The sequence below is a fragment of the Mauremys mutica genome, chromosome 1, assembly GCF_020497125.1.
Source record: "Mauremys mutica isolate MM-2020 ecotype Southern chromosome 1, ASM2049712v1, whole genome shotgun sequence".
NCBI classification, from domain to species: domain Eukaryota; kingdom Metazoa; phylum Chordata; order Testudines; family Geoemydidae; genus Mauremys; species Mauremys mutica.
Genome location: NC_059072.1, coordinates 16,013,764 through 16,038,186, shown reverse-complemented (window position 1 = coordinate 16,038,186; position 24,423 = coordinate 16,013,764). Strand labels below are relative to the sequence as shown.

At 44.1% G+C, this 24,423-nt stretch overlaps 1 protein-coding gene across 3 annotated transcripts in view; it reads right to left on the bottom strand.

Annotated features, from left to right (window-relative positions):
• Nucleotides 1-24,423, bottom strand: part of CAMK1D (calcium/calmodulin dependent protein kinase ID) — a 362,522-nt gene that overhangs the window by 38,724 nt on the left and 299,375 nt on the right. For all 3 annotated transcript variants that reach the window (XM_045030977.1, XM_045030990.1, XR_006582309.1), the window contains one exon: nucleotides 4,491-4,566. In XM_045030977.1, the coding sequence (XP_044886912.1) occupies nucleotides 4,491-4,566 (76 nt within the window). The remainder of the gene's footprint in view (nucleotides 1-4,490; nucleotides 4,567-24,423) is intronic.

Here is a 24,423-nt window from a genome sequence, read left to right as displayed (position 1 = left end):
CTTCATTAGCTCAGCTCCCGCTTTCCTGCTTGCAGCAAAAAGCATTTGGTTGCATGTGCCATGGCTGAATGGAGCTGAGGACATGGAGAGAACATGGACTAATTTTATCTCTGCATAACCAGGCAGCACTAGCCAGATCAACACAAGTATTTCTATGGTAAAAATTTTACACTGGACTGTAGCCGGGAAAGAAAAGCTAGTAGTGGCCAAGCCTCTGGCCTGCTGTTCTCTACCATCTAGCCTCTGAGCCAGGCTGAAGTCCCATGCTTAGCATAGGCAGGACTGAGGACTTGACTTAGAAATGGACAGAAAAACCTTGCTAGACTGTCCCTCTAACCTAAGATTCAAGCTTCAGGAAAACACACGAGGAGGAGTGCTTCACTCAGCAATGTGCCTTGGGCCCTGCAGCCCCATATTTGCAGCTGTTAGACGGCAGGTCTTGAGGGCAGAGAACGCCACTCCTTTTAAAAGGAGTATTAATGAGTTCCCAGTGATCTCTAAATTATTTAATATTAGGGCTGTCGATTAATGGCAGTTAACTCACACAATTAACTCAAAAAAATTAATCACAATTTAAAAAATTTAGCGTGATTAATCGCAATTTTAATTGCACTGTTAAGCAATAGAATACCAATTGAAATTTATTTTCAAATATCTTGATTTCAATTACAACACAAAATACAAAGCGTATAGTGATCACTTTATCATTTTTACAGTGTAAATATTTGTAATAAAAATATAAACAAAAGAAATAGTATTTTTCAATTCACGTCAGACAAGTACTGTAGTGCAATCTCTTTATCGTGAAAACGCAACTTAGAAATGTAGATTTTTGTGTGTGACATAACTGCACTCAAAAACAAAACAATGTAAAACTTTAGCACTTACAAGCCACTCAGTCCTACTTCTTGTTCAGCCAATCACTAAGGCCTTGGCTACACTTGCAAATTTGCAGCGCTGCAGCAGGGTGTGAAAACACACCCTCTCCAGCGCTGCAAATTGCGGCGCTGCAAAGCGCCAGTGTGGTCAAAGTCCCAGCGCTGGGAGCGCGGCTCCCAGCGCTGTCCGTTATTCCCCACAGGGAGGTGGAGTACGGACAGCGCTGGGAGAGCTCTCTCCCAGCGCTGGCGCTTTGACTACACTTAGCGCTTCAAAGCGCTGCCGCGGCAGCACTTTGAAGTGCAAGTGTAGCCATAGCCTAAGACAAACAAGTTTGTTTACAGTTACGGGAGATAATGTGCTTGCTTCTTATTTACAATGTCACCAGAAAGTGAGAACAGGTATTCGCAGAGCACTTTTGTAGCTGGCATTGCAAGGTAATTACGTGCCAGATATGCTAAACATTCATATGCCCCTTCATGCTTCAGCCACCATTCCAGAGGACATATACCATGCTGATGACTCTCGTTAAAAAATAATGTGTTAATTAAATTTTTGACTGAACTCCTTGGGGGGAGAATGGTACGTCTCCTGCTGTTTTACCCGCATTCTGCCATATATTTCATGTTATAGCTGTCTCGGACGATGACCCAGCACATGTTTTTCATTTTAAGAACACTTTCAATGCAGATTTAACAAAAACACAAAGAAGGTACCAATGTGAGATTTCTAAAGATAGCTACAGCACTTGACCCAAGGTTTAAGAATCTAAAGTGCCTTCCAAAATCACAGAGGGATAAGGTATGGAGCATGCTTTCAAAAGTCTTAAAAGAGCAACACTCTGCTGCAGAAACTACAGAACCCGAACCACCGAAAAATAAAATCAACCTTCTGCTGGTGGCATCTGACTCAGATAAGGGAAAGTGAACATGTGTCAGTCCGCACTACTTTGGATCATTATCGAGCAGAACCCATCATCAGTAGGGTTCCAAATTCATGGCCATGAAAAATGCATCATGGACCATGAAATCTGGTCTCCCCCTATGAAATCTGGTCTTTTAGGTGCTTTTACCCTATAATATACAGATTTCCTGGGGGAGACCAGTGTTTCTCAAATTGGGGGTCCTGCCCAAGAGGGAGTTGCAGGGTGGTCACAAGGTTATTTTGGGGTGAGAGGGGTCGCGGTATTGCCACCCTTACTTCTGCGCTGCCTTCAGAGCTTAGGGGCCAGAGAGTGGCGACTGTTGGCCGGGTGCACAGCTCTGAAGGCAGCATCCCACCAGCAGCAGCACAGAAATAAGGGTGGCAACACCATACCATGCCACCTTTGCTTCTGCGCTGCTGCCTTCAGAGCTGGGTGGCTGGAGAGTGGCAGCTGCTGACTGAGGGCCCAGCTCTGCAGGCAGCAGCGCAGAAATAAGGTTGGCAATACCATACCATGCTCCCAACCAGCAGCCGCCACTCTCCAGCCCCCCAGCTCTGGAGGCAGCGCCGCTGCCAGCAGCAGTGCAGAAGTAAGGGTAGCAGTACCGCACCCCCCCCCAATAATCTTTCAACCTCCCCACAGCTCCTTTTGTGACAGGACCCCTATAATTACACCACCATGAGATTTCAGATTTAAATAGCTGAAATGATTACATTTACTCTTTTTAAAAGCCTATGACCATGAAATTGATCAAAATGGACCGTGAATTTGGTAGGGCCCTAATCATCAGCATGGAGGTATGTCCTCTGGAATGGTGGTTGAAGCATGAAGGGACATATGAATCTTTAGCGGATCTTGCATGTAAATCTCTTGCAATGCTGGCTACAACAGTGCTATGCGAAAGCCTGTTCTCACTTTTAGGTGACACTGTAAACAAGAAGTAGGCAGCATTATTTCCTGCAAATGTAAACCAACTTGTTTGTGTGAGTGACTGGCTGAACAAGAAGTAGGACTGAGTGGACTTGCAAGCTCTAAAATTTTACATTGTTTTATTTTTTAATGCGTTTTTTTTTAACATAATTCTACATTTGTTAGTTCAGATTCCATGATAAAGAGATTGCACTACAGTACTTGTATGTGGTGAATTGAAAAATACTATTTCATTTGTTTTTTACAGTGCAAATATTTGTAATAAAAATAAATATAAAGTGAGCACTGTATACTTTGTATGCTGTATTGTAATTGAAATCAATATATTAGAAAATGTAGAAAACATCCAAAAATATTTAAATAAATGGTATTCTATTATTGTTTAACAGTGCAATTAATTGTGATTAATTTTTTTAATTGCTTGACAGCCCTATTTAATATTTGTCCATCCTGCCCCACAATAGCTCTGCTCCTTCAGTGCTCCTGAGACTGCACAAGGCAGGATTTGGCTCTAAGGATTTAGCAGTGCCAATAGCTTTGATTCTCTCTGCTCCTTCTTTTGCCTCCTCCTTTTGCCTCCTTCTGCTGTTAAAACTTGCTCTGAGGAAAATCCAGCACTCAACGACGTTTTCAGAGGAGAACATTGCAGACGCGCAAGCAGAACAGCTAATGAGTCAGAAATCTGACATTATTCAGGATTGTGTTGTTGTTAAAGAAAAACAGTGCAATATACTTAAAAAAGAGGTAAACAACCATTTGGGTGGCACTGGGGAAAACAAGTCATAAAATTTATACTCAGGATTAAAAGAAAATGCGGTTGACAGACAAACAATATGCACTGTGCAGCAATGGATAATGCAGCAATTAAATAGTGTGTAGACAAAAATAGCTCTGCTGCACTATGGAAAAGTTATTCATGTTGACAAGCCATCAAATGTTTACACAAAAGGGAAAAGGAACAAAGTAGGAACAATTTGATGCTGTGGCACTTCAGTCGCTTTTTGCTGCAGACTTGTTTGACTGTGACAGTTGTATAAAGTGAAAAAATAATATCACTGGAAATATAAGCATCAACAGGTCTAACTTGGCTTCTGTTATACTTAGTAGCAACAGGGTTGTTCCCTGCTTCAGTGTACAAAGAGAACAAGTTTGTCATGTTAGCTGTGCCCTGTCTGGCCTATCTGAGCCAGCCTGTTGCAGCAGCCTAAACATGTTTCAAGGAACCAGACTTGGTACAAATGCCAATTGATGTAAAGAATCTAATGCTGCAGACAACATGCACAATTACTATCTAACCCACATACACGCACAGGGAGCTGGGCCCAGAATGCTGATATTTATAATTCGGCATTCCTCACTTGAGCTGAAGGGAATCTCCCATAGACATCACAAGCAGCAGGTCCCTTCTCTTCCCTGTAGGCCAACCACTAGAGGTTGACCTCACACATTCACACACACACAGAGCAGATTTCAGCTGCTGCCCATTGATCCCCAGCACTGTTATAGGCATAGCCACCTAAAGAGCCTTAGCTCTTCAGCTCAAGCTGTAACTGCTCTAACTTTTAGCTCTGGAGGCCTGTGGCTCAATCCCTGCTGTGGGGGCCAACATGGCAGCTTTCACATCAGATGAGGCTTGTCCAGGATTCCAACTGCTGTGGGCTCAGACAATTGGGATGAGATTCCCTTGATCAGAGGAAGAATATGCACAGGTGAATGTGTTACAAACCCTGTAGTTATAAAATTAACGGATACTTACAAAATGTATGCAATTACTCCAATGGACCAACAATCCACCGCTTTGCTGTAGGGTTTCTGGGCCAGCACTTCAGGAGCTGGGGAAAAAATAAAAAAAGTCATACAGCTAAATGTAACAAGACCAAAAACTGTACGTGTTGCCAACATGTAGGGCTCCACAGTCATTCATGGTACCTAGAATCTCTTAGCCAACATAAGAACACCTGTACTAGGTCAGACCAAAGGTCCATCTAGCCCAGTATTCTGTCTTCCGACAGTGGCCAATGCCAGGTGCTTCAGAGCGAATGAACAGAACAGGTAATCATCAAATGATCCATCCCCTGTCATCCAGTCCCTGTTTCTGGCAAACAGAGGCTAGAGACATTCAGAGTCAGGGTTGCAACCCCATGCTATCTTTGCTAATAGCCACTGATAGACCTATTCTCCATGAGCGTATCTAGTTCTTTTTTTAAACCTGTTATAGTCTTGGCCTTCACAACATCCCCTGGCCCAATTCTGTGTAATGCTCACTATTTATTTTGGGAGCTGAGACTATCTTGACTTGTTCCCTACCTCCCAAACTCAGGTCTCATATTAGCAGGCCAAATCAGAAAGTTTTAAAGAGTATTTAGTGAAAGAAAACTGTGAATCTGAATAGTCAGCTCATCATCTTCCAGCAGAGGTTAGAGGACTGAAAACAAAAACAAGCACATAAAAAAATATAAAAGACAGTCAGGCCACAGGATCATCAGCTTCCCGTCAAGAGAACTTTTGGTAATGTGAAGAAAAACAAGACAGTGTTGCACAATTGCTCAAATGTACATTTATAAGTTGCCAGCTCTGCGGCATTGTGCTATCAAATGGAAGATTTCAGGAAGCAACTCAAATCGAGGGCCATGTGTCACCGAGCAGATATGCTAAATCTCCAGGAGAGGGATGAGAGCTAGACAGCTGTCACCATACCTCCTACAGCCTGACTAATGAAGCATCACAGTTGTCAGAGTCAGAGGGAGCCACTTGCCCTTCTGTCTCAAGGAGCAAAGAGACCACAATAACTGAGAGAAACTAAAAGAGCTAAGAATTAGAGCTAGACACACACACACAAAAGAACTGAGCCTCATTTGCATTTAAAACTGTTAGCTACTGTATCTCGAGTTTCCATGGAAGATGGAGGTTGAACATTTATTCAAATGCTTGTGGGGTTTTTTTTGCTTTTTTTTAAATCACAAACTTAAAAAGGCACATTTATTATATGAAAGTCTGGAGAATTAGGTCTATGCTGGTAGCTTTCATTTGCAAATGCTTAACAGTGAATTTTAAACCCCATGACCTTAATCTTTTTCATGTAAAGAAGCTTTTGAATTTTCAAAGCAAAATGCCCACAGTAATGCAAAAATCATTGCTCATGATATTTATAAAGTTGACCTGCCATGTTGGGTTTAAAAGCACAGGGTTTTCTCATGAGTACTGAGGAGTTTAAGGGCCAGGTTCTGCCACAACTATTCATGTTGAGTAGTACTCTACTCGGCAGGTAATCCCACTGAAGACAATGGGGCTACTCCAAAAGAAAGGGGCCACTTAATGTGAGCAAGCAAATCACAGGCTGGCCACTTGCAGTACATTTACAGAGTGCCCAGATAGAGATTTCCTGCTGCAGAGAGCGAACAGTCTAAATAAAACAAGGCAAAGGAACCAGGACAAAACTTCTGGAGGAGGAGGGAGTGGAAGTTATTCATGACAAGGACTTGCTTGGAGGAGAGTGTACAAGGAGGGATTTAAGGAGGACAAGGAACTTGGCTTCCAGCCTTCTCTCATACTGCAGCCTATATAAGATACCATCTCCTTGCTCTCATCTGCCAAGAGTAGGCGTGGGAGATGTAACGAGTGATGACTGGGAGGAGTCTAGGGGGAAATGGGTACAGAGAGATGGCTGGAAGTGAGGTTATGAAGAGCCTTGTAGGTTAGGATGAATTAAGCTTCACACAGCCCTGTGATGTAGGGCAAATATTATGTCCACTTTAGAGATGGGGGAAGAACAGCGTACCAGACTTTGGCCACTAAAAAATAACAAATGGTAACACTTCTGTTCAAATATAGGATTAACGGTATGTGAGCACGTATGCTGGACATTTGCATCTTCAAATACAAACACTACTGAACCCTCAGGCATGCCTGTGAGGTAGGCCAGTGTTCTCATCCCCATTTTACAGAGGGGGAAACTAGACCCAGAGAAGTTAAGGGACTTGCTCTGTGCCCTAGAGTGAGTCAGTTTCAGAGCTAGGATTAGAACTCAGAGGTTCCTGGTGCCCAATCCTGTGCACTGAGAACATATGCCTCAATGTTTATGAGACTGGAATATATGAACAATGGACTTGCTCCTTCTCCTATTGAAGACAGTGACAAAGCAGCCATTGACCTTAATGGGAGCAGGCTGTGACTCATGTCAATAATAACATTAACAGTCATTGCAGGCTCCGATCCTGCCATTGACTCTGCAGGGGTGGATCCTGAACTTCAGTGGAACTCCATGTAGTGCAAGGTTCCACCTACATAGTTCCTTTTGCAGGACTGGGGCCAAAGTTCTTTCCTCAGTTTGCACCACTCACACTTCTCAGAGCCGGCCATGTACCATACTTCTCCTGTTAGGCTCCTCTCTGCACTGGGGGCCCAGTCTGGCTAGAGTCTCCTGCAACATGATGCTAAGCACATCACACGATCATGCCGAAGGTGAGCATGGCTGCAGTACTTCGTCTGCATCTTTTTCAGGGTGGTGCTTTCTAAAGCAGAAGGGCAGGGACTCAAAGAGTTTTCTGAATGCTAACGTAGCATGGCTATAGGTTTTTGTTTCAAAGGGCAATAACCCAGCAATTAAGGTAGGGGCATGTGAAGAAAACAAGGCAAGAACAATGGCCCAATCTGCTTTTCACACATATCAACAGGACTTCCACACATGCACCTGAGGACAGGATTTGTGATAACGGTGGTGGACACATTTTATCTATGGCTCTTATATGGCCTTCATTACCTTACACACCTTCTTCACCGGGGTGGGCAAACTAAGGCCCGTGGGCAGCTTCCGGCCCATCAGATGTTTTTATCTGGCCCACGAGCTCCCACTGGGGAGTGGGGTCAGGGGCTTGCTCCACTTTGCCTGCCTGGCACTCCCCAGCCCCCGACTCACAATTCCAGCATCTTCTGGCACGCGCAAAGCCATACTGTGCAGGCGCGACTTCACCGTGCTGTTTCCGGGATTGGAACCCCTGCCCCTACAAGGCAGCCCCTCGCTACGCAGCAGCATGCCCAGTCCCTTCCAGGTCTCCAACAGCTCCACCCTCGAGAGCCTCGAAACTGCACAGGGGCTGCACCCGTCCCAGCTAGGGTGCCTCTGCCCGTGGTGGTGCCTGGTACGACCACCTAGGTGCCTCTGCTGGCATGGCTGCTAGGAGGCCCCGGTACCACCTGTAGAGACCCCCCCCTGTGCCACACCCCAAGAGTCCCCCCCCTTCCTCCACCTCAGTAACATCTCTTATAGAGCCCCCCCACTACATCCCATAGAGTCCTCCTCTCCCACCAGGCATTCCTAGCCCACCATACAATTTCCATAGCCAGTTGCGGCCCTCAGGCCAAAAAGTTTGCTCACCCCTGTTCTACACTGTCTGTAATGTATTTATCCTCGCAATATCCCCAGGAGTAGAGAACTGAAGAACAGAGACACTAAGCGACTAGTCCAAGTCACACAGGAAGGCCATGGCAGGGCAAAGAATTAAACCCATTCTTCCAAGACCCAGACTAGTGCCCCAACCAGTGGGCCAACCTTCCTCCCCAGGCCAGGCCAGACCAAACCTCATAATGATCAATATGCTGGGGGAGAAACACTTAAGGGAATGGAATTCTAAAGGAAATTGATGTGATTAGTGATCTGAAGAACCAAGTCAGAGAGAGCTGTGAGAACCAGTTGCTCCGATGGGTGAAAGCAAGAACTGTGATTAATATAGAGGCCGTTGGTGCTATGCAGTAATACAAGACAGATGGCTGCGGGGAAACGGAGACAGAAAATGGAGGTAGGGAGAGTGAAATTAACAAGTGGGGAAGAATTCACTTCTTTCTTTCTGTAGGTCTAATTCATTAAAACATATGTGATGAGTTACGCCGTGGCAAAATCCCCACTCACTTCTGCCAAGTACCCTGAGGAGCTGCTATTTTCTAAAGGTTTACACACTGATGTGAATTAGGGGTTTTCAACTTAAATTTCCATGAAGCCAAGGGCGGTGTATGCTGGCACCAGGGAGCAGCAGGCTGGACTGCAGCTTCCATCACCACACCCCACCCTGGATTCCCCAGGAGTCACTGAGGACACTAGGCTGCCCCAGCAGCGGTGGGAAGAGCTTAAAGCTCCAGCTCCTAGAGCATTCCTGACTCTTCCAGCAGCAGAATTTGGAGCAGGGGGCCATGTAATGTATATACTACACATCAGCCACAAGGAGATGCAATCGGAACCCCAAACATACCTTTAGGACTATTTTTATTTACACCTGCTGTCTGACGAACTGTCTGTTCTCCTCTCATCCCTCTGTCTCCCATGTTCAATTTGCTACCAGATCACACATTCCCCTGCCAATTTCTGGTCTTCTCTTCCCCTTTCCTCTCCTACCTTTTCTGTCATCCTCCTCCATTCTTCTTTCCCCTTAGCTCCTCCTCCACTACTCATACTCACCCCTTCTACACTTCTCCCTTCACCAAACAAAAAAACCCCAAGCAAAGAGTCAGCTTTAATCATAATCCTATTTATCCTATAAAACAAAACATCTATTTAAAGAACATGCCACCAAGATGTGGGCCTAGCCACGAAAGCAAACTCACGATCCTTGTCTGCCTCTTCCCCTCCCTGCTCTCTTGGTGCAGGGCTTCATTTCTCTTGTCTCCGGTACTATTTTAAGCTCTTTGGGGCAGAGGCTTATTATCTGTATTCATAGATTCACAACTCTTAAGGCCACAAGTCGCCATCTAATTTGACCTCTTCTCATAACACAGGCCAAAGAACCTCACCCAATAATTTCTGCACCAAGTCCACAACTTCTGTTGCAATGATAATGTATCTTTTAGAACGATATCCAGTCTTGATGTAAAGACTGCAAGTGATAGAGAATTCACCCATGCCCCTAGGTACTGCAGTGGTGCCTAAGAGCCACACAGTCATTGACTAAGCCCCATTGTGGTAGGCACTGTAGAAACACAGAACTAAGAGATGGTCCCTGCTCCAAAGTGCTCACAATCTAAATATCTTTCTTTATGTGCCTGTGAACTGCCTAATATTGTTTCAGATGCTATAAAATAATACTAAGCATGTCTGAGCGTCTCTGTTTGGATTAAAATGCCCAGTCAAAAATGTTAAAGGCAAAAAATATCACACAGAGCTCTTCACTTCTGGGTCATCATGTTTCAAATCCAGCCAATGTCAGCCGTGACTGCTTTACTGCCATCTCAAGGTGGTTTGATGGACAGCTGTGAAATGAGCTGGTGGTCTCAATTTGTAAGCAGACAGACGTATATAGCTCCAAAAGCACCGCTAGAAATGATGCCCACTGAGACTGCAGTTGGCAATCTCTGGAGAGACACTAAAGGAGTGAATAATCTAAGATCACGATCAACCTTTCCCCCCGTCTAAGTAGTCAAGATTAAGGCATGTGAAGGAAGCTAGCACTACCTCTGTCCGTTCTTCAGCTAAACGGACCACTTGGCTTCCCAGTCCTGGCTATCCGGTGTCTTTCACAATTTCATTTTTAAAAAAATCTAGAAAGAAAAATGGAAGGCTTGTTCTGAAAAGAGATTTTTAGAAAAGGAATCAGAAAAGTTGCTGGTTTCAGCCCTTCAAAGTGAGTGATCATACTCTCCACTCAACAGCTAAAAACATGCTAATAAGCGCCCCAAAAATGCAATAACTGAATGCTGAAGAATAGTAGCAGTTCATGTTCTTGAAAAGAGCCTAGCACATGAGATTTTAAGCTTGCTGCATGAAGTTAGTTATTAGAGTGTGCTGGCAGGACTCTACCAGCTCTCCCCCCTCGCCTGAGGGCTGAACATGGCCTTCATTTGCTCCCATAATTCTCTCTCCTGCTGGCAGCTTTTGCCACCCCACAAGAACAAAGTATAATGCTATTTTTCCTGTAATACATGATTCCAGGTAAACTGACAGGAAATGGCACCTTTATACGTGTGGGACAGGCTGTGCTATAGCTACACCAGCGCCAATTTCCCTAAAGTTGGGGAAACAAAGGGGAGTTATGATACACTTCTGTACCCACAAAGATAATGGAGCAAATAATTAAGCAATCAATTTGCAAACATCTGGAAGAAGATAAGGTGATAAGTAACAGTCAGTATGGATTTGTCAAGAACAAATCATGTCAAACCAACCTAATAACTTTCTTTGACAAGGTAACAAGCCTTGTGTATGGGGGGAAGTGGTAGATGTGGTATATCTTAACTTTAGTAAGGCTTTTGATATTGTCTCGCATATGACCTTCTCATAAACAAACTAGGGAAATACAACCTAGATGGAGCTACTATAAGGTGGGTACATAACTGGTTGGAAAACCATTCCCAGATAATAGTTATCAGTGGTTCACAGTCAAGCTGGAAGGGCATATTGAGTGGGGTCCTGCAGGGATCAGTGCTGGATCCAGTTCTGATCAATATCTTCATCAATGATTTAACTAGTGGCATAGAGAACACTTAAAGTTTGCGGACAATACCAAGCTGGTTGTAGGTGCTTTGGAGGATAGGATTAAAATTCAAAATGATCTGGACAAACCTGAAAAATGGTCTGAAGTAAACAGGATGAAATTCAATAAGGACAAATGCAAAGTACTCCACTTAGGAAGGAACAATAAGTTTAACACATACAAAATGGGAAATGACTGCCTAGGAAGAAGTACTGCAGAAAGGGATCTGGGGGTCATAGTTAAGGCTAGTCATGGAGATCACAGAAGTCATGGAGGTCATGGATTCCATGACTTCCAAAGACCTTCGTGACTTCAGCCAGCCCTGGCTGGGTGCTGCAGGGACCCCTGCCGCCGCTGGCAGCAGGCGGACCTCCCGCAGCTCCTGGCCACCAGAGGTGGCAAGGGGGACCCCCGCTACTCCTGGCCACCACAGGCAGCGGGGTGATCTCTGCAGCTCCTGCTGCCGTGGGTGGCTGGGGGGACCCCCACCACTCCCCGTCACTGCAGGTGGCAGGAGGGATCCCTGTAGCTCCCGGCCACCGTGGGTGGCAGGAGGGATCCCCGTAGTTCCCCACTGCTGTGGGTGGCAAGAGGGATCCCCGGAGCTCCCAGCCTTTGGTGTTTGGAGCCTACAGTGGAGGGGGACCCTGGAGCTCCCAGCCCACCCGCAGCTGCCCAGGCTTCTCATTTTATCATGGATATTTTTAGTAAAAATCAGGGACAGGTCACAGGCTTCTGTAAACTTTTCATTATTGCCCGTGACATGTCTGTGACTTTTATTAAAAATATCTGTGACAAAATCTTAGCCTTAATCATAATGGATCACAAGCTAAATATGTGTGAACAGTGTAACACTATTGCAAAAAAGGCAAACATCATTCTGGGACGTATTAGCAGGAGTGTTGTAAGCAAGACACGAGAAGTAATTCTTCCATTCTACTCTGCACTGGAGTATTGTGTCCAGTTCTGGGCACCACATTTCAGGAAGGATGTGGACAATTTGGAGAGAGTCCAGAGAAGAGCAACAAAAATAATTAAAGGTCAAGAAAACATGACCTATGAGGGAAGATTGAAAAAACTGGGTTGGTTTTGTCTGGAGAAGAGAAGAGTGAGAGGGGACATAACAGTTTTCAAGTACATAAAAGGTTGTTACAAGGAGGAGGGGGAAATTGTTCTCCTTAACCTGTGAGGATAGAACAAGAAGCAATGGGCTTAAATTGCAGCAAGGGAGGCTTAGGTTGGACATTAGGGAAAACGCCCTAACTGTCAGGGTGGTTAAGCACTGGACTAAATTGCCTAGGGAGGTTGTGGAATCTCCATCATTGGAGATGTTTAAGAGCAGGTTAGACAAACACCTGTCAGGGATGGTCTAGATAATACTTAGTCCTGCCATGAGTGCAGGGATTGGACTAGATGACCTCTTGAGGTCCCTTTCAGTCCTGCAGATTCTGTGATAACCTACAAATATAGGAAAGGTGTGAACTTCAAGTGTGGAGAGGAAATATTTATCGTGATACACAGGAAGTGGTACAACAAAGATTTATGGGATAAGACTTAAAGGGAAAGCCTGCATTAACTATCAGGAAATACTGCCTGACAGTGAGATGTATTACGCTGTGGAATAAGTCTCCACAGCAAAGGGAATTGGCATAAACCTCAGTGCTTGGAACTTATAAAGCCACAAACACTGGAAAGTCCACTGTAGGCAATGAAACTGTATTGGCAGGCAGATGCGCTGGGAGTATTTAGAGTAAATACAGCCCTTAACTTTGCAGCCATGAAGGGCCCCAATATAACAGATCTGGTATGGTTCTGCAGTACAAGGAAGGCAGCTGGATTCCAAGAGACGCCACAGAGGGCAGGGGAGGGCAGGGCATTGGTTGGCCTAGGGAGAGTCAGGGCTGGAGAACATCTCATGGCATGAATCCTCCTTTATAGCAGGGTTATGCAAGACTGCTTCAGCCACGACAGCAAAGCAGGATGCACAGAGCAGCTCTGCAGCAGCTCCATAGGCTCGTGAGGGGGATGCCTCCTTCGTCCACCTGCCCATAGATCCCCCCAGCATCCAGGTCACCTGCTTGAGCTGGGTGCTGCCCCTTAGAGTGGCTTACAGAGCAGAACAGTATTTGTAAAGAATGATTGCAATGTACGGTACAGGAAAGGTGGGAACTCCAAGCGGGGAGAGGAAATATTTACTGTGGTACACAGGGAGAGGTAGAACACATATTTAAGGGATGGTTCTTTCCCATCTGTTGTTACAAAGATAACTTTAAGTGGCCAAGCTGGAATTTACACAGCTTCAGCCATGATAACATACAAACAATCCCTATTTTCTGCACGTTAATGCAATTGGGGTGCCAGAACATTGCCCTGCAATTGGCTACAGTCTCCGAGGAAGGTCTGACAAATGCAGTACTCATGCTTTATTTTTGCTTTATTACTCATGTTACTGCCTAAACAATTCCTTGTGTTGTTACTTGCTTATAAGGATATTCCAAAAGACTTACTGTTATTTTCCACCCTTTGGCTCAAAGTGGTACCAAGTAACTCAAAAGCAAACATGAAAATCTATTAATTACCTTTGTGCCTTGGCCTGGTGTCCTATCCAAGGCTATAATAAAATTACAGCTTTGACATGAGCTGAGATCTCTGCTGGATTTCTGGCAAGTCAGAAATATGGTGAAATGGCCTTTCAGGAATGGAAGACAAAGACCCAAAACGAAGGGGGAAAAACAGATACCAGGGGTCCACTCCAACTCCCACTGAAGGAAATTTTCCATGGATTTCAGTAGGAGCTGGATTGGGCCCTAAAGCAGTAAGGTTACATTTAGGTGGGATTAATATATTAGAGAGGGTCCCATGGAACTATATTTCCATGATTCAGCATTCCTGATGTGTCTAATTTACAGATCTAAAAGGGGATAACACCAGATCTGTGTGGACCATGGTTCTGTAATGAGGCACAATTGAGAAGTATTGAACATAAGAACATAAGAACGGCCATACCGGGTCAGACCAAAGGTCCATCTAGCCCAGTATCTGTCTACCGACAGTGGCCAATGCCAGGTGCCCCAGAGGGAGTGAACCTAACAGGCAATGATCAAGTAATCTTTCTCCTGCCATCCATCTCCATCCTCTGACCAACAGAGGCTAGGGACACCATTCTTACCCATCCTAGCTAATAGCCATTTATGGACTTAGCCACCATGAATTTATCCAGTCCCCTTTTAAACATTGTTATAGTCCTAGCCTTCACAACCTCCTCAGGTAAGGAGTTCCACAAGTTGACTGTGTGCTGCGTGAAGAAGAACTTCTTTTTATTTGTTTTAAACCTGCTGCCTATTCATTTCATTTGGTGACCCCTAGTTCTTGTATTATGGGAATAAGTAAATAACTTTTCCTTATCCACTTTCTCAACATCACTCATGATTTTATATACCTCTATCATGTCCCCCCTTAGTCTTCTCTTTTCCAAGCTGAAGAGTCCTAGCCTCTTTAATCTTTCCTCGTATGGGACCCTCTCTAACCCCCTAATCATTTTAGTTGCCCTTTTCTGAACCTTTTCCAGTGCTAGAATATCTTTTTTGAGGTGAGGAGACCACATCTGTACACAGTATTCGAGATGTGGGCGTACCATGGATTTATATAAGGGCAATAATATATTCTCAGTTTTATTCTCTATCCCCTTTTTAATGATTCCTAACATCCTGTTTGCTTTTTTGACCGCCTCTGCACACTGCGTGGACATCTTCAGAGAACTATCCACAATGACTCCAAGATCTTTTTCCTGACTCGTTGTAGCTAAATTAGCCCCCATCATGTTGTATGTATAGTTGGGGTTATTTTTTCCTATGTGCATTACTTTACATTTATCCACATTAAATTTCATTTGCCATTTTGTTGCCCAATCACTTAGTTTTGTGAGATCTTTTTGAAGTTCTTCACAATCTGCTTTGGTCTTAACTATCTTGAGTAGTTTAGTATCATCTGCAAACTTTGCCACCTCACTGTTTACCCCTTTCTCCAGATCATTTATGAATAAATTGAATAGGACTGGTCCTAGGACTGACCCTTGGGGAACACCACTAGTTACCTCTCTCCATTCTGAGAATTTACCATTAATTCCTACCCTTTGTTCCCTGTCCTTTAACCAGTTCTCAATCCATGAAAGGACCTTCCCTCTTATCCCATGACAACTTAATTTACGTAAGAGCCTTTGGTGAGGGACCTTGTCAAAGGCTTTCTGGAAATCTAAGTACACTATGTCCACTGGATCCCCCTTGTCCACATGTTTGTTGACCCCTTCAAAGAACTCTAATAGATTAGTAAGACATGATTTCCCTTTACAGAAACCATGTTGGCTATTGCTCAAGAGTTTATGTTTTTCTACGTGTCTGACAATTTTATTCTTAACTATTGTTTCGACTAATTTGCCCGGTACCGACGTTAGACTTACCGGTCTGTAATTGCCGGGATCACCTCTAGAGCCCTTTTAAAATATTGGCGTTGCATTAGCTAACTTCCAGTCAATGGGTACCGAAGCCGATTTAAAGGACAGGTTACAAACCTTAGTTAATAGTTCCGCAACTTCACATTTGAGTTCTTTCAGAACTCTTGGGTGAATACCATCTGGTCCCGGTGACTTGTTAATGTTGAGTTTATCAATTAATTCCAAAACCTCCTCTAGTGACACTTCAATCTGTGACAGTTCCTCAGATTTGTCACCTACAAAAGCCAGCTCAGGTTTAGGAATCTCCCTAACATCCTCAGCCGTGAAGACTGAAGCAAAGAATCCATTTAGTTTCTCTGCAATGACTTTATCGTCTTTAAGCGCTCCTTTTGTATTTTGATCGTCAAGGGGCCCCTTGGTTGTTTAGCAGGCTTCCTGCTTCTGATGTACTTAAAAAAAACATTTTGTTATTACCTTAGAAGTTTTTGGCTAGCCGTTCTTCAAACTCCTCTTTGGCTTTTCTTATTACACTCTTGCACTTAAGTTGGCAGTGTTTGTGCTCCTTTCTATTTGCCTCACTAGGATTTGACTTCCACTTTTTAAAGGAAGTCTTTTTATCTCTCACTGCTTCTTTTACATGGTTGGTAAGCCACGGTGGCTCTTTTTTAGTTCTTTTACTGTTTTTCTTAATTTGGGGTATACATTGAAGTTGGGCCTCTATTATGGTGTCTTTAAAAAGGGCCCATACAACTTGCAGGGATTTCACTTTAGTCACTGTACCTTTTAACTTTTGTCTAACTAACCCCCTCATTTTTGTATAGTTCCCCCTTTTGAAATTAAATGCCACAATGTTGGGCAGTTGAGGTGTTCTTCCCACCACAGGGATGTTGAATGCTATTGTATTATGGTCACTATTTCCAAGCGGTCCTGCTATAGTTACCTCTTGGACCAGCTCCTGCGCTCCACTCAGGATTAAATCTAGAGTTGCCTCTCCCCTTGTGGGTTCCCGTACCAGCTGCTCCATGAAGCAGTCATTTAAAGTATCGAGAAATTTTATCTCTGCATTTCGTCCTGAAGTGAAATGTTCCCAGTCAATATGGGGATAATTGAAATCCCCCACTATTATTGGATTCTTAATTTTGATAGCCTCTCTAATTTCCCTTAGCATTTCATCATCACTATTACTGTCCTGGTCAGGTGGTCGAGAATAGATCCCTAATGTTATATTTTTACTAGAGCATGAAATTTCTATCCATAGAGATTCTGTGGAACATGTAGATTCGCTTAAGATTTTTACTTCATTTGAATCTACAGTTTCTTTCACATATTAGTGCCACTCCTCCCCCTGCACGACCTGTTCTGTCCTTCCGATATATTTTGTACCCCGGAATGATTGTGTCCCGTTGATTGCTCTGAGTCCACCAGGTTTCTGTGATGCCTATTATAACAATATACAATGTTGCCTGGGATAACACTCCATGCATCTGAAGAAGTGTGTTTTTTACCCACAAAAACTTATGCCCAAATAAATCTGTTAGTTTTTAAGGTGCCACCGGACTCCTTGTTGTTTTTGCCTGGGATAGTCTTTAAGGTCTTGAATAAAATGTTCAAAAGCACCCAAGTGTCTTACGAAAAGCACCTAAGTCCCATTTTCAAAGTGACTTAGGCATGTAGAAGCCTAAATATCATTGAAAATCAACAGGGCTTGGACTCTTAAGTCACTTTTGAAAACAGGACTTTGGTTTGACTAAGGTTTTCAAAGGGGACTAGTGATTTTGAGTGCCCCTACTGTTGGGTGCCCAACTTGAGCTGCCTTAAAGAGGCCTGATTTTCAGAAAGTGCAGAGCATCCATCTTCTCAAAAATCAGGCCCATTTAAGTTGTCTCAAGCCAAAATTTCTATTTACTTTTAAATATCTTTTCCTTAGGTTCCTAAGTAATTTAGGCTTAGTCTACACTACAGAGATAGGTCAGCGTAAGGCAGCTTATGTCGACCTAACTATGTCAGTGTCTACACTACAGCCTTGCTCCCACTGATGTCAGTGCTCTATTACACTGACATAATAACTCCACCTCCACGAGAGGCATAAGGCTTATGCTGGTGTAGTGAGGGTGACACAGTGTCTGTATAGACACTGCATTCCTTACATCGGCTGTAGGATGTCTTGCCAATTTCACAGCTCGGCTGACAAGGAAGTTGGCTCCCAGCTCCCCAGCTGGGCTGGTGCCAGGTCCTTCTCCAAGCTGGGCTGCCATCCAGGCTCCTGGCTGGGGTTGCCACCTGTGCTCCTTGTTGCCCTCCTCAGGGTCCCAGCTCCATGCTCCTCGCTGAGAGGCTCCCGGCTGGGAGCCCAGCTTCCCCCCTCAGCTCTTGTTTCCCTTCTCGCTGCTGGGAGCTTGGCAGCTGACCAGACTCTGGGTCTGGATCTCCCTGCCAGAGGCGAGAAGCTCTGGGTGGCTGCCCTCTTGTTCCCAGCTGGGACTGGAGAGGTGAGACGCTCGAGGCTCTCAGCTCCCCACAATGCCCCTCTTCAGCCAGTGGAAGTGCTCCTGGTGAGGACATGCACCACTGACAAAAGGAGGGTAGCGCAGACATCTCCTCCCGCAGTAATTACTGAGCTGGCCGCACGTCAACCTAACATAGGTCAACTTAAGATTGTAGTGTAGACATGCCCTTTAGGTACTTTTGAAAATTTTACTCCTTGTCTAAACTAAGAGAAAAAGGTGTTTTTTTAAATCATGTTAACTAACCCTACTTGAAACACCACTCAGCAACTAGCATTTAAGACCTCTAAAACTGTCCTCGCCTGGTGGGAGGAAAGTCAATGGGACTATTCACACATTGAAAATTAAGCATGTGCTTGAGCACTTTGCTGGATCGAGGACAGACTGCTCGGCATGTTGCAGGATTGAGCCCTAAATTCACTCACTGATGAAAAGGCAGTAGCTTGCCTGGGACAGAATAATGTAATTGTCATATGAAGAGACTGAAATGTGAGAAGCCTCCTTAAATAAGTAAAAATGTAAAATTATCTCTTGGGAAAACACCCTAATTGAGTTTAATCGGGTTAAATTATCCTAACAGTCACCTTTTTAACCGCAGAACCAATATCTCTGACAACCCTCCTGAAAGAATAAAACCTTCTCTGAACTGCTCATATTGATTTAATCTGTAGTGCTGGGATTTAAAAGCCTAGTTAATGTGCTAATGTACTACTGGTTTTAGGCATTAGACACTCACAGACCTTTTCCGATACATTCTAACTCGATAAGTACTAATTTACTGTTTAGAAAGAAAACAGGGATATTTATCAAGAAGTTTAACTCTAATTACACATTTTGTTGGCTTAGCAAGTGACTGAACCAGGTAGATAGCAGTTCAGTGTATCACTTACAACCACTCTTTTGAAACAAAACTGAATCTATGGGCTTCTCTACACTGGCACTTTACAACGCTGCAACTTTCTCGCTTAGGGGGAGTGAAAAAACACACCCCTGAACGCTGAAAGTTTCAGCCCTGTAACATGGCAGTGTAGACAGTACTACAGCGCTGGTAGCTACTCCCCTTGTGGAGGTGTTTTTTTTACAGCCCTGGGAGAGCGCTCTCCCAATCCCGGTGCTGCGACTACACAGCCATGTTAAAGTGCTGCCGCAGCAGCGCTTTAATGTTGCTAGTGAAGACATGCCCTAAGTCTACACTGAAAACACTACAGCAGCACAGCAGCAGTGGAGAGGTTGCACTGTGGTCGTGCTTAAGTGTAGACATTCACTACAGTGCTGGGAGGGATTCTCCTGTCACTGTAGTTAATCCACCTCCCCAAGAGGTGGTAGCTACGTCAATGGAAGAATTCTTTTGTTGACCTAGCGCTGTCTACATTGGGGGTTAGGTCTGCTTAGCTATGTCACTCTGGGCGGGGTGGGGGCTCACAACCCTGAGAGATGTAGCTATGCCGACGTAAGTTTCCAGTGTAGACCAGCCCTAAACGAAGCTCCACTTTTGTCCCAGCCACTAGAGGGCTTGATCCTGTATAGTGCAGAGTCCTTCTCTCACTAGTGTGGATAGAACTTGAGTGAATTCATCACTTTTTAGACTGGAAGCTGTTTGGGGAAGGAACTATCATTTACTAGTTAAAGTTCAGCTAAAGACTTTGGGGGGGACCCTCGACCTGCTAACTTGTGTTAAAACTACAAACTGCCTTGTCTTCACTAGGATTTTACCTCGAGCTAAGAGCCCACCTTTGTTTCACTAGTGAAGACAAGGCCATAGTGTTTATACAGTGCCTCACACAATGGGGTCACTATTGGGTTGGCTTCTGGGCGCTCCCACAATATAAGTGCTAAATAATAATAATGGATATTAATAACCTGACAGACCTGGGCCCTTATGCCTTTTTCCCGGAGGTATTCAGGCATGTGTTCCCAAGGGATTTAAGAATGAAGTGGCTGAACTAACAAACGTAGGTGATTTCTCCTTAAAATCAGCTACAATACCGAAGCACTGGGTGTTGTACCTGTCTTTAAAAAAGGCATGAGGGATGATCTTTGGAGTTTCAGGTCACTGAGCCTTTACTGCAGCACCAGATGAACTAGCAGAAACAATAACTAAAAAGAGACAATCATTCAACACCTAGATTAACATGATACAATAGGGACTACATTGGCATGTGAAGGAAAACCTCGCCTCTTCAGTCTACTAAAATCTTTACTAGCCATGGTACTCAGACACCATGGCAGTGGGTGCAGCAGAAGCAGCTAATTAGAACAGTACTGTCATGGATCAGAAACTGGCAGAAACATGGGAATCAAAGAGTATGAATAAATTATTCATTTTCAGCGTGTTAAAAGGCTAACAGTTTTACAGCTCAGTGCATCAGGTGTTAGCAGAATTGATCCCTAAAACTGTTAACCTTTTGTCACTGACTTAAGTATTGTGGCTTCCGATATACACTGGTGTAAGATAGATCAGAACCAGGACTTAAAGCTGGCTATCTAATAACAATATCCCCTGTCTCTTGTACAGCTCTTTTAATCAGTGGATCTCAAAGCATTTTACAAAGAAAGTCACCACTATAATTCCCATTTTACAGACAGAAAAACAGAGGTATGGGAAATTGAAGCAATTTGTCCCAGGTCATCCAGGAACAGAACCCAGGTCATCTGAATCCCAGTCCAACACACTATCCACTAGGTCACACCAGCACCCTTAAACCTTTATATAATAATTCATTTTGTGTTTCAGGGAGGAAGGAAAGTTACATTTATGCAGGGCCATTAGGCTACTGCTGAAAATTTTGGTGATACTACAACCCAAGAAACCTGTTTGATGTAGATAAATTGCAGAGAAAATATGCAGATGATGTGCAATCAGGTATAGCACCAGCAGTGGCCTTGTGGCAGGCATAAGTGCAGTGACTGACAGCACAATTTCACTGCGCTTGGAGAGTGTTGTCTGGGCAACCAATGACGAAAAAGAGACAACATTGAAGAGGAGCTAGCTTCTACAGAAGAGGGAAAAAACAGAACACAACTCTAAATATGATGCAAATGCAAAGTTGTCTGGTCTTTAGGAATACTGCAAGTGTTGGCTCACACCACCTGAGTCAGTATCAACATAACCAGTGTCTTGAAGCAGTGGGGTCTACAGCATGAACATATTCTGCTTTTGAATTGTAGAGAAGAAAAGAAAATGGGGGAACATGAACATTTAAAAGGATAATAACTGCTGTGAAGCAAAAACAAAATTAGAGAGGCAGACATGAAAATACAACTGTTAGAAAAGAATTATTCCCATAAGCTTATAAAGATAGATACACACTATGTTATCATCCAATGACGCCTCACAACATTGTGGAGCTGGGAGTACGTGTGAATTTTAATAAATAATATCAACAACTTTGATAACTATAGCACTTTCTATTATTTCCAAGAGCTTTGCAACATTAATGAATGAATCTTCATGCCCTCCCACACCGTGCTGGTAGGTTTTATCCCCATTTTACAGACAGAACAACAGAGCAGTTTCTGTGAATTTCCCAAAGACACACAGAAAGTCTGTGGGGAAGTCAGGAATAGAATCCAAATCTCTGGACTCTCCATTCTGAGCTTTAACCATACAACTTTAATCCAAATGTAATGGAGGACATGGAAGTCATTCAGGTATCTGAGAGTTCAGCGAACCTGGGGAGCCATGTGTCTTAGCTGAAGTAATGATGTGAGCATGTAACTTTGTATGTGCCAAAGCCTTTACTTGAAATCTGCAGTACAAAGACTTGTGCACATAAAGCAGAGGGATCTGATCATATTTTAGGAGAAGAGGTTACTTAAGGAGTAAGATTCAGGTGCCAATGTACATGATTATAGTGAAAACTTGACAAAAAATGAACAGAGGTAGTGAGGCAAATAGTTCAATACAGAAAGAAAGATTGTGACTGGATCTCATAGACACAAGACCTCTACCGTCAGGAATCCAGCATCACCATCCTCCTAACAGAGGTCAGACAATCAAGCCATCATTTCAGTGATGAGCTGCCTTAATCTACCAGGAAGACCTAACACTGTGGTTAGAGTCCTGTCATCAGCAAGATAATGATGAATATGGAGTCACCTTTCTAGGAGTGGCAGGTCAGTATCCAGACAGTGAATAATCAGAACTCCCTAAGTGGCAGCACTTTTACTCATGTGATCAGAAGAACTTTATTTCCAGAATGTGTAAATGGCAACATGAAGAGGCCGCATGAGATTATTCTCAGCCAGATTGGAGTCAGACTCTCTCATGTTCAGCCACTCTTCAACAAACAGAATCTTAAAATTGATGTTTCTTACAGACTTATTGTTTTTGGCCAGTGGCCCATGGAGAACCTGCTGAAACATTTTAATTAAGAGAGCTGAGCAGCCTACATGAAGAATTATCGAATGTACTGTTTTAGCTCTTACTCAATTCCTCTATCGAGCTTCAAAAACAAGGTCTCTGATTCAGCTTGATTAAATAAAGTAGAGTCCAGAATGTAACCTAGTGCAGGCTGTCTTATGTTTCACAAAGTAATAAGAGATATAAGGCCATGATTGCTGCAGAGTGATCAAGACAAAAGAAAAACTGTTTCTCTTTCCAAGGTTACCAAGATAAAATCAAGGGTATTTTGTGCAATATAGAGATAATGTGATTCCATGGATTTACACCAGGGATGAACCTGTCTCTCTGTGTCATAGGCTCTGCTGTGTTATATTCAGGTTTTTATACCATGCTTATCACTATGGGATCTGAGTGGTTTCTATTTCCTCCTAAATGTATGTAAATTCAGGTGACTTGGCAGTCACTAAGCAAAAATCGTAGTGCCCAAAGTCATTAAACTTCCCATGTGGGTTTCTCAACAATTAGAAACAATGCACACAGGAGAATGTTAGAAACACAGCTGGGCCATTCTTTCACCATTATTGCAACTTGCAGATTGAAAGGGAACAGCAATCTTGCTGTGTTGGAAATCAGCTCTTTAACTGAGTGATCACTAAAGAGTGTAGTATTTTTATAGACTGAGCTCTAATTCTGACCTTAAAATCTATGAGAGCAGCCAGCTAGGGTTCTGACATGGTGTAAATCCACCCAATGGTATTTTTGCTCCTGGCTGCAATTGTAGTCCTAGGCCAGAGAGAGAGAGTTTCCACATTCTTCTTTTCAAACATGTCAGCGTGGTTGCAATGTTTACGCGGGGTGTGTGTGGGGGGGTGTTCCTATACTGCTTCAGTGGGCATCCCTGCGTGGGTGACCATCTCCGCCTCAGCCCTCCAGGGCCCAGTTTGCTCCCGACAATATTGCCACCAAAATTCTGAAGGGAAACTGACCTCCTGTTCTTGCCAGTGAATGAGGGGATCATGAGGGTCAGCCAGGAGATGCCGTGAATGAGAGGGAAATGGGGGGATTGAATTTCACCAAATTGCAATATTTCTCAGTGCCCCTGGATAATGGCTTCCAGGGGGACTGTCCAGACTTGATCATAAGACCTGAAGACAGAGGGGAGCCTTCAATACTTTCTATTAGGTCCAGAGTGGTCTTGTGTCGCAAAGTAATCTGCAAAGCCCTGGCTACCCCTGTATCTATGAAATCGTTGGCTGCTCCTGAATTGATGAGGGCTCATTGGATGGACATCTGTTTGGGCTCTCCAAGGATGTGTAGTTGGATGGACACCTGCAAGTGGGAAGCCCTTGGATGGAGCTTGGTGAGTGTTCCAGTCAGGACTGAGGTGCAGAGAAATTCTTATCTCACAGACCCTAGGCTGGTTCTCCTTACTGAACCTAAGGCGACTCGTTTCCCAGATTCCTAGGAGCTCAGATGGGACAGGCAGAAATGGTGTGGCCAGGTTTGCTACAACAGATGCATATGTGGTGCCATTGGCATAGTTCCTTTTCTTCGGGTGGTCAATGAGCCAGATCCACCTTCATCAGTTCAGTGGGTGAAACAGATACCGAGGTAATGGTAAGTGGATGGGGAGGTGGGGGGCGGGGGCTGCACAGACCCTCCCTTTTCCTCTCTCCATTCCCATAACTGCTTATTTATGCAGAGGATGAGGTTGATGAAGGCATCCAGACTTGTGGGCATCTTCATGTGGGTCACTTCATCTTTGATCTCCTCCCTCAGACCCCACCAGAGTTGGTACAGCTCCACCGCCTCATACCACTCTGCGTCTGCAATGAGATGGCAGAAGTATGCTGCATAGGAAGCCACAGTACCCTGTCCCTGTGGAGTTTCTTTAGAGTGGCCTCAGCCAAATGGCCATGATGCAGACCACCCAA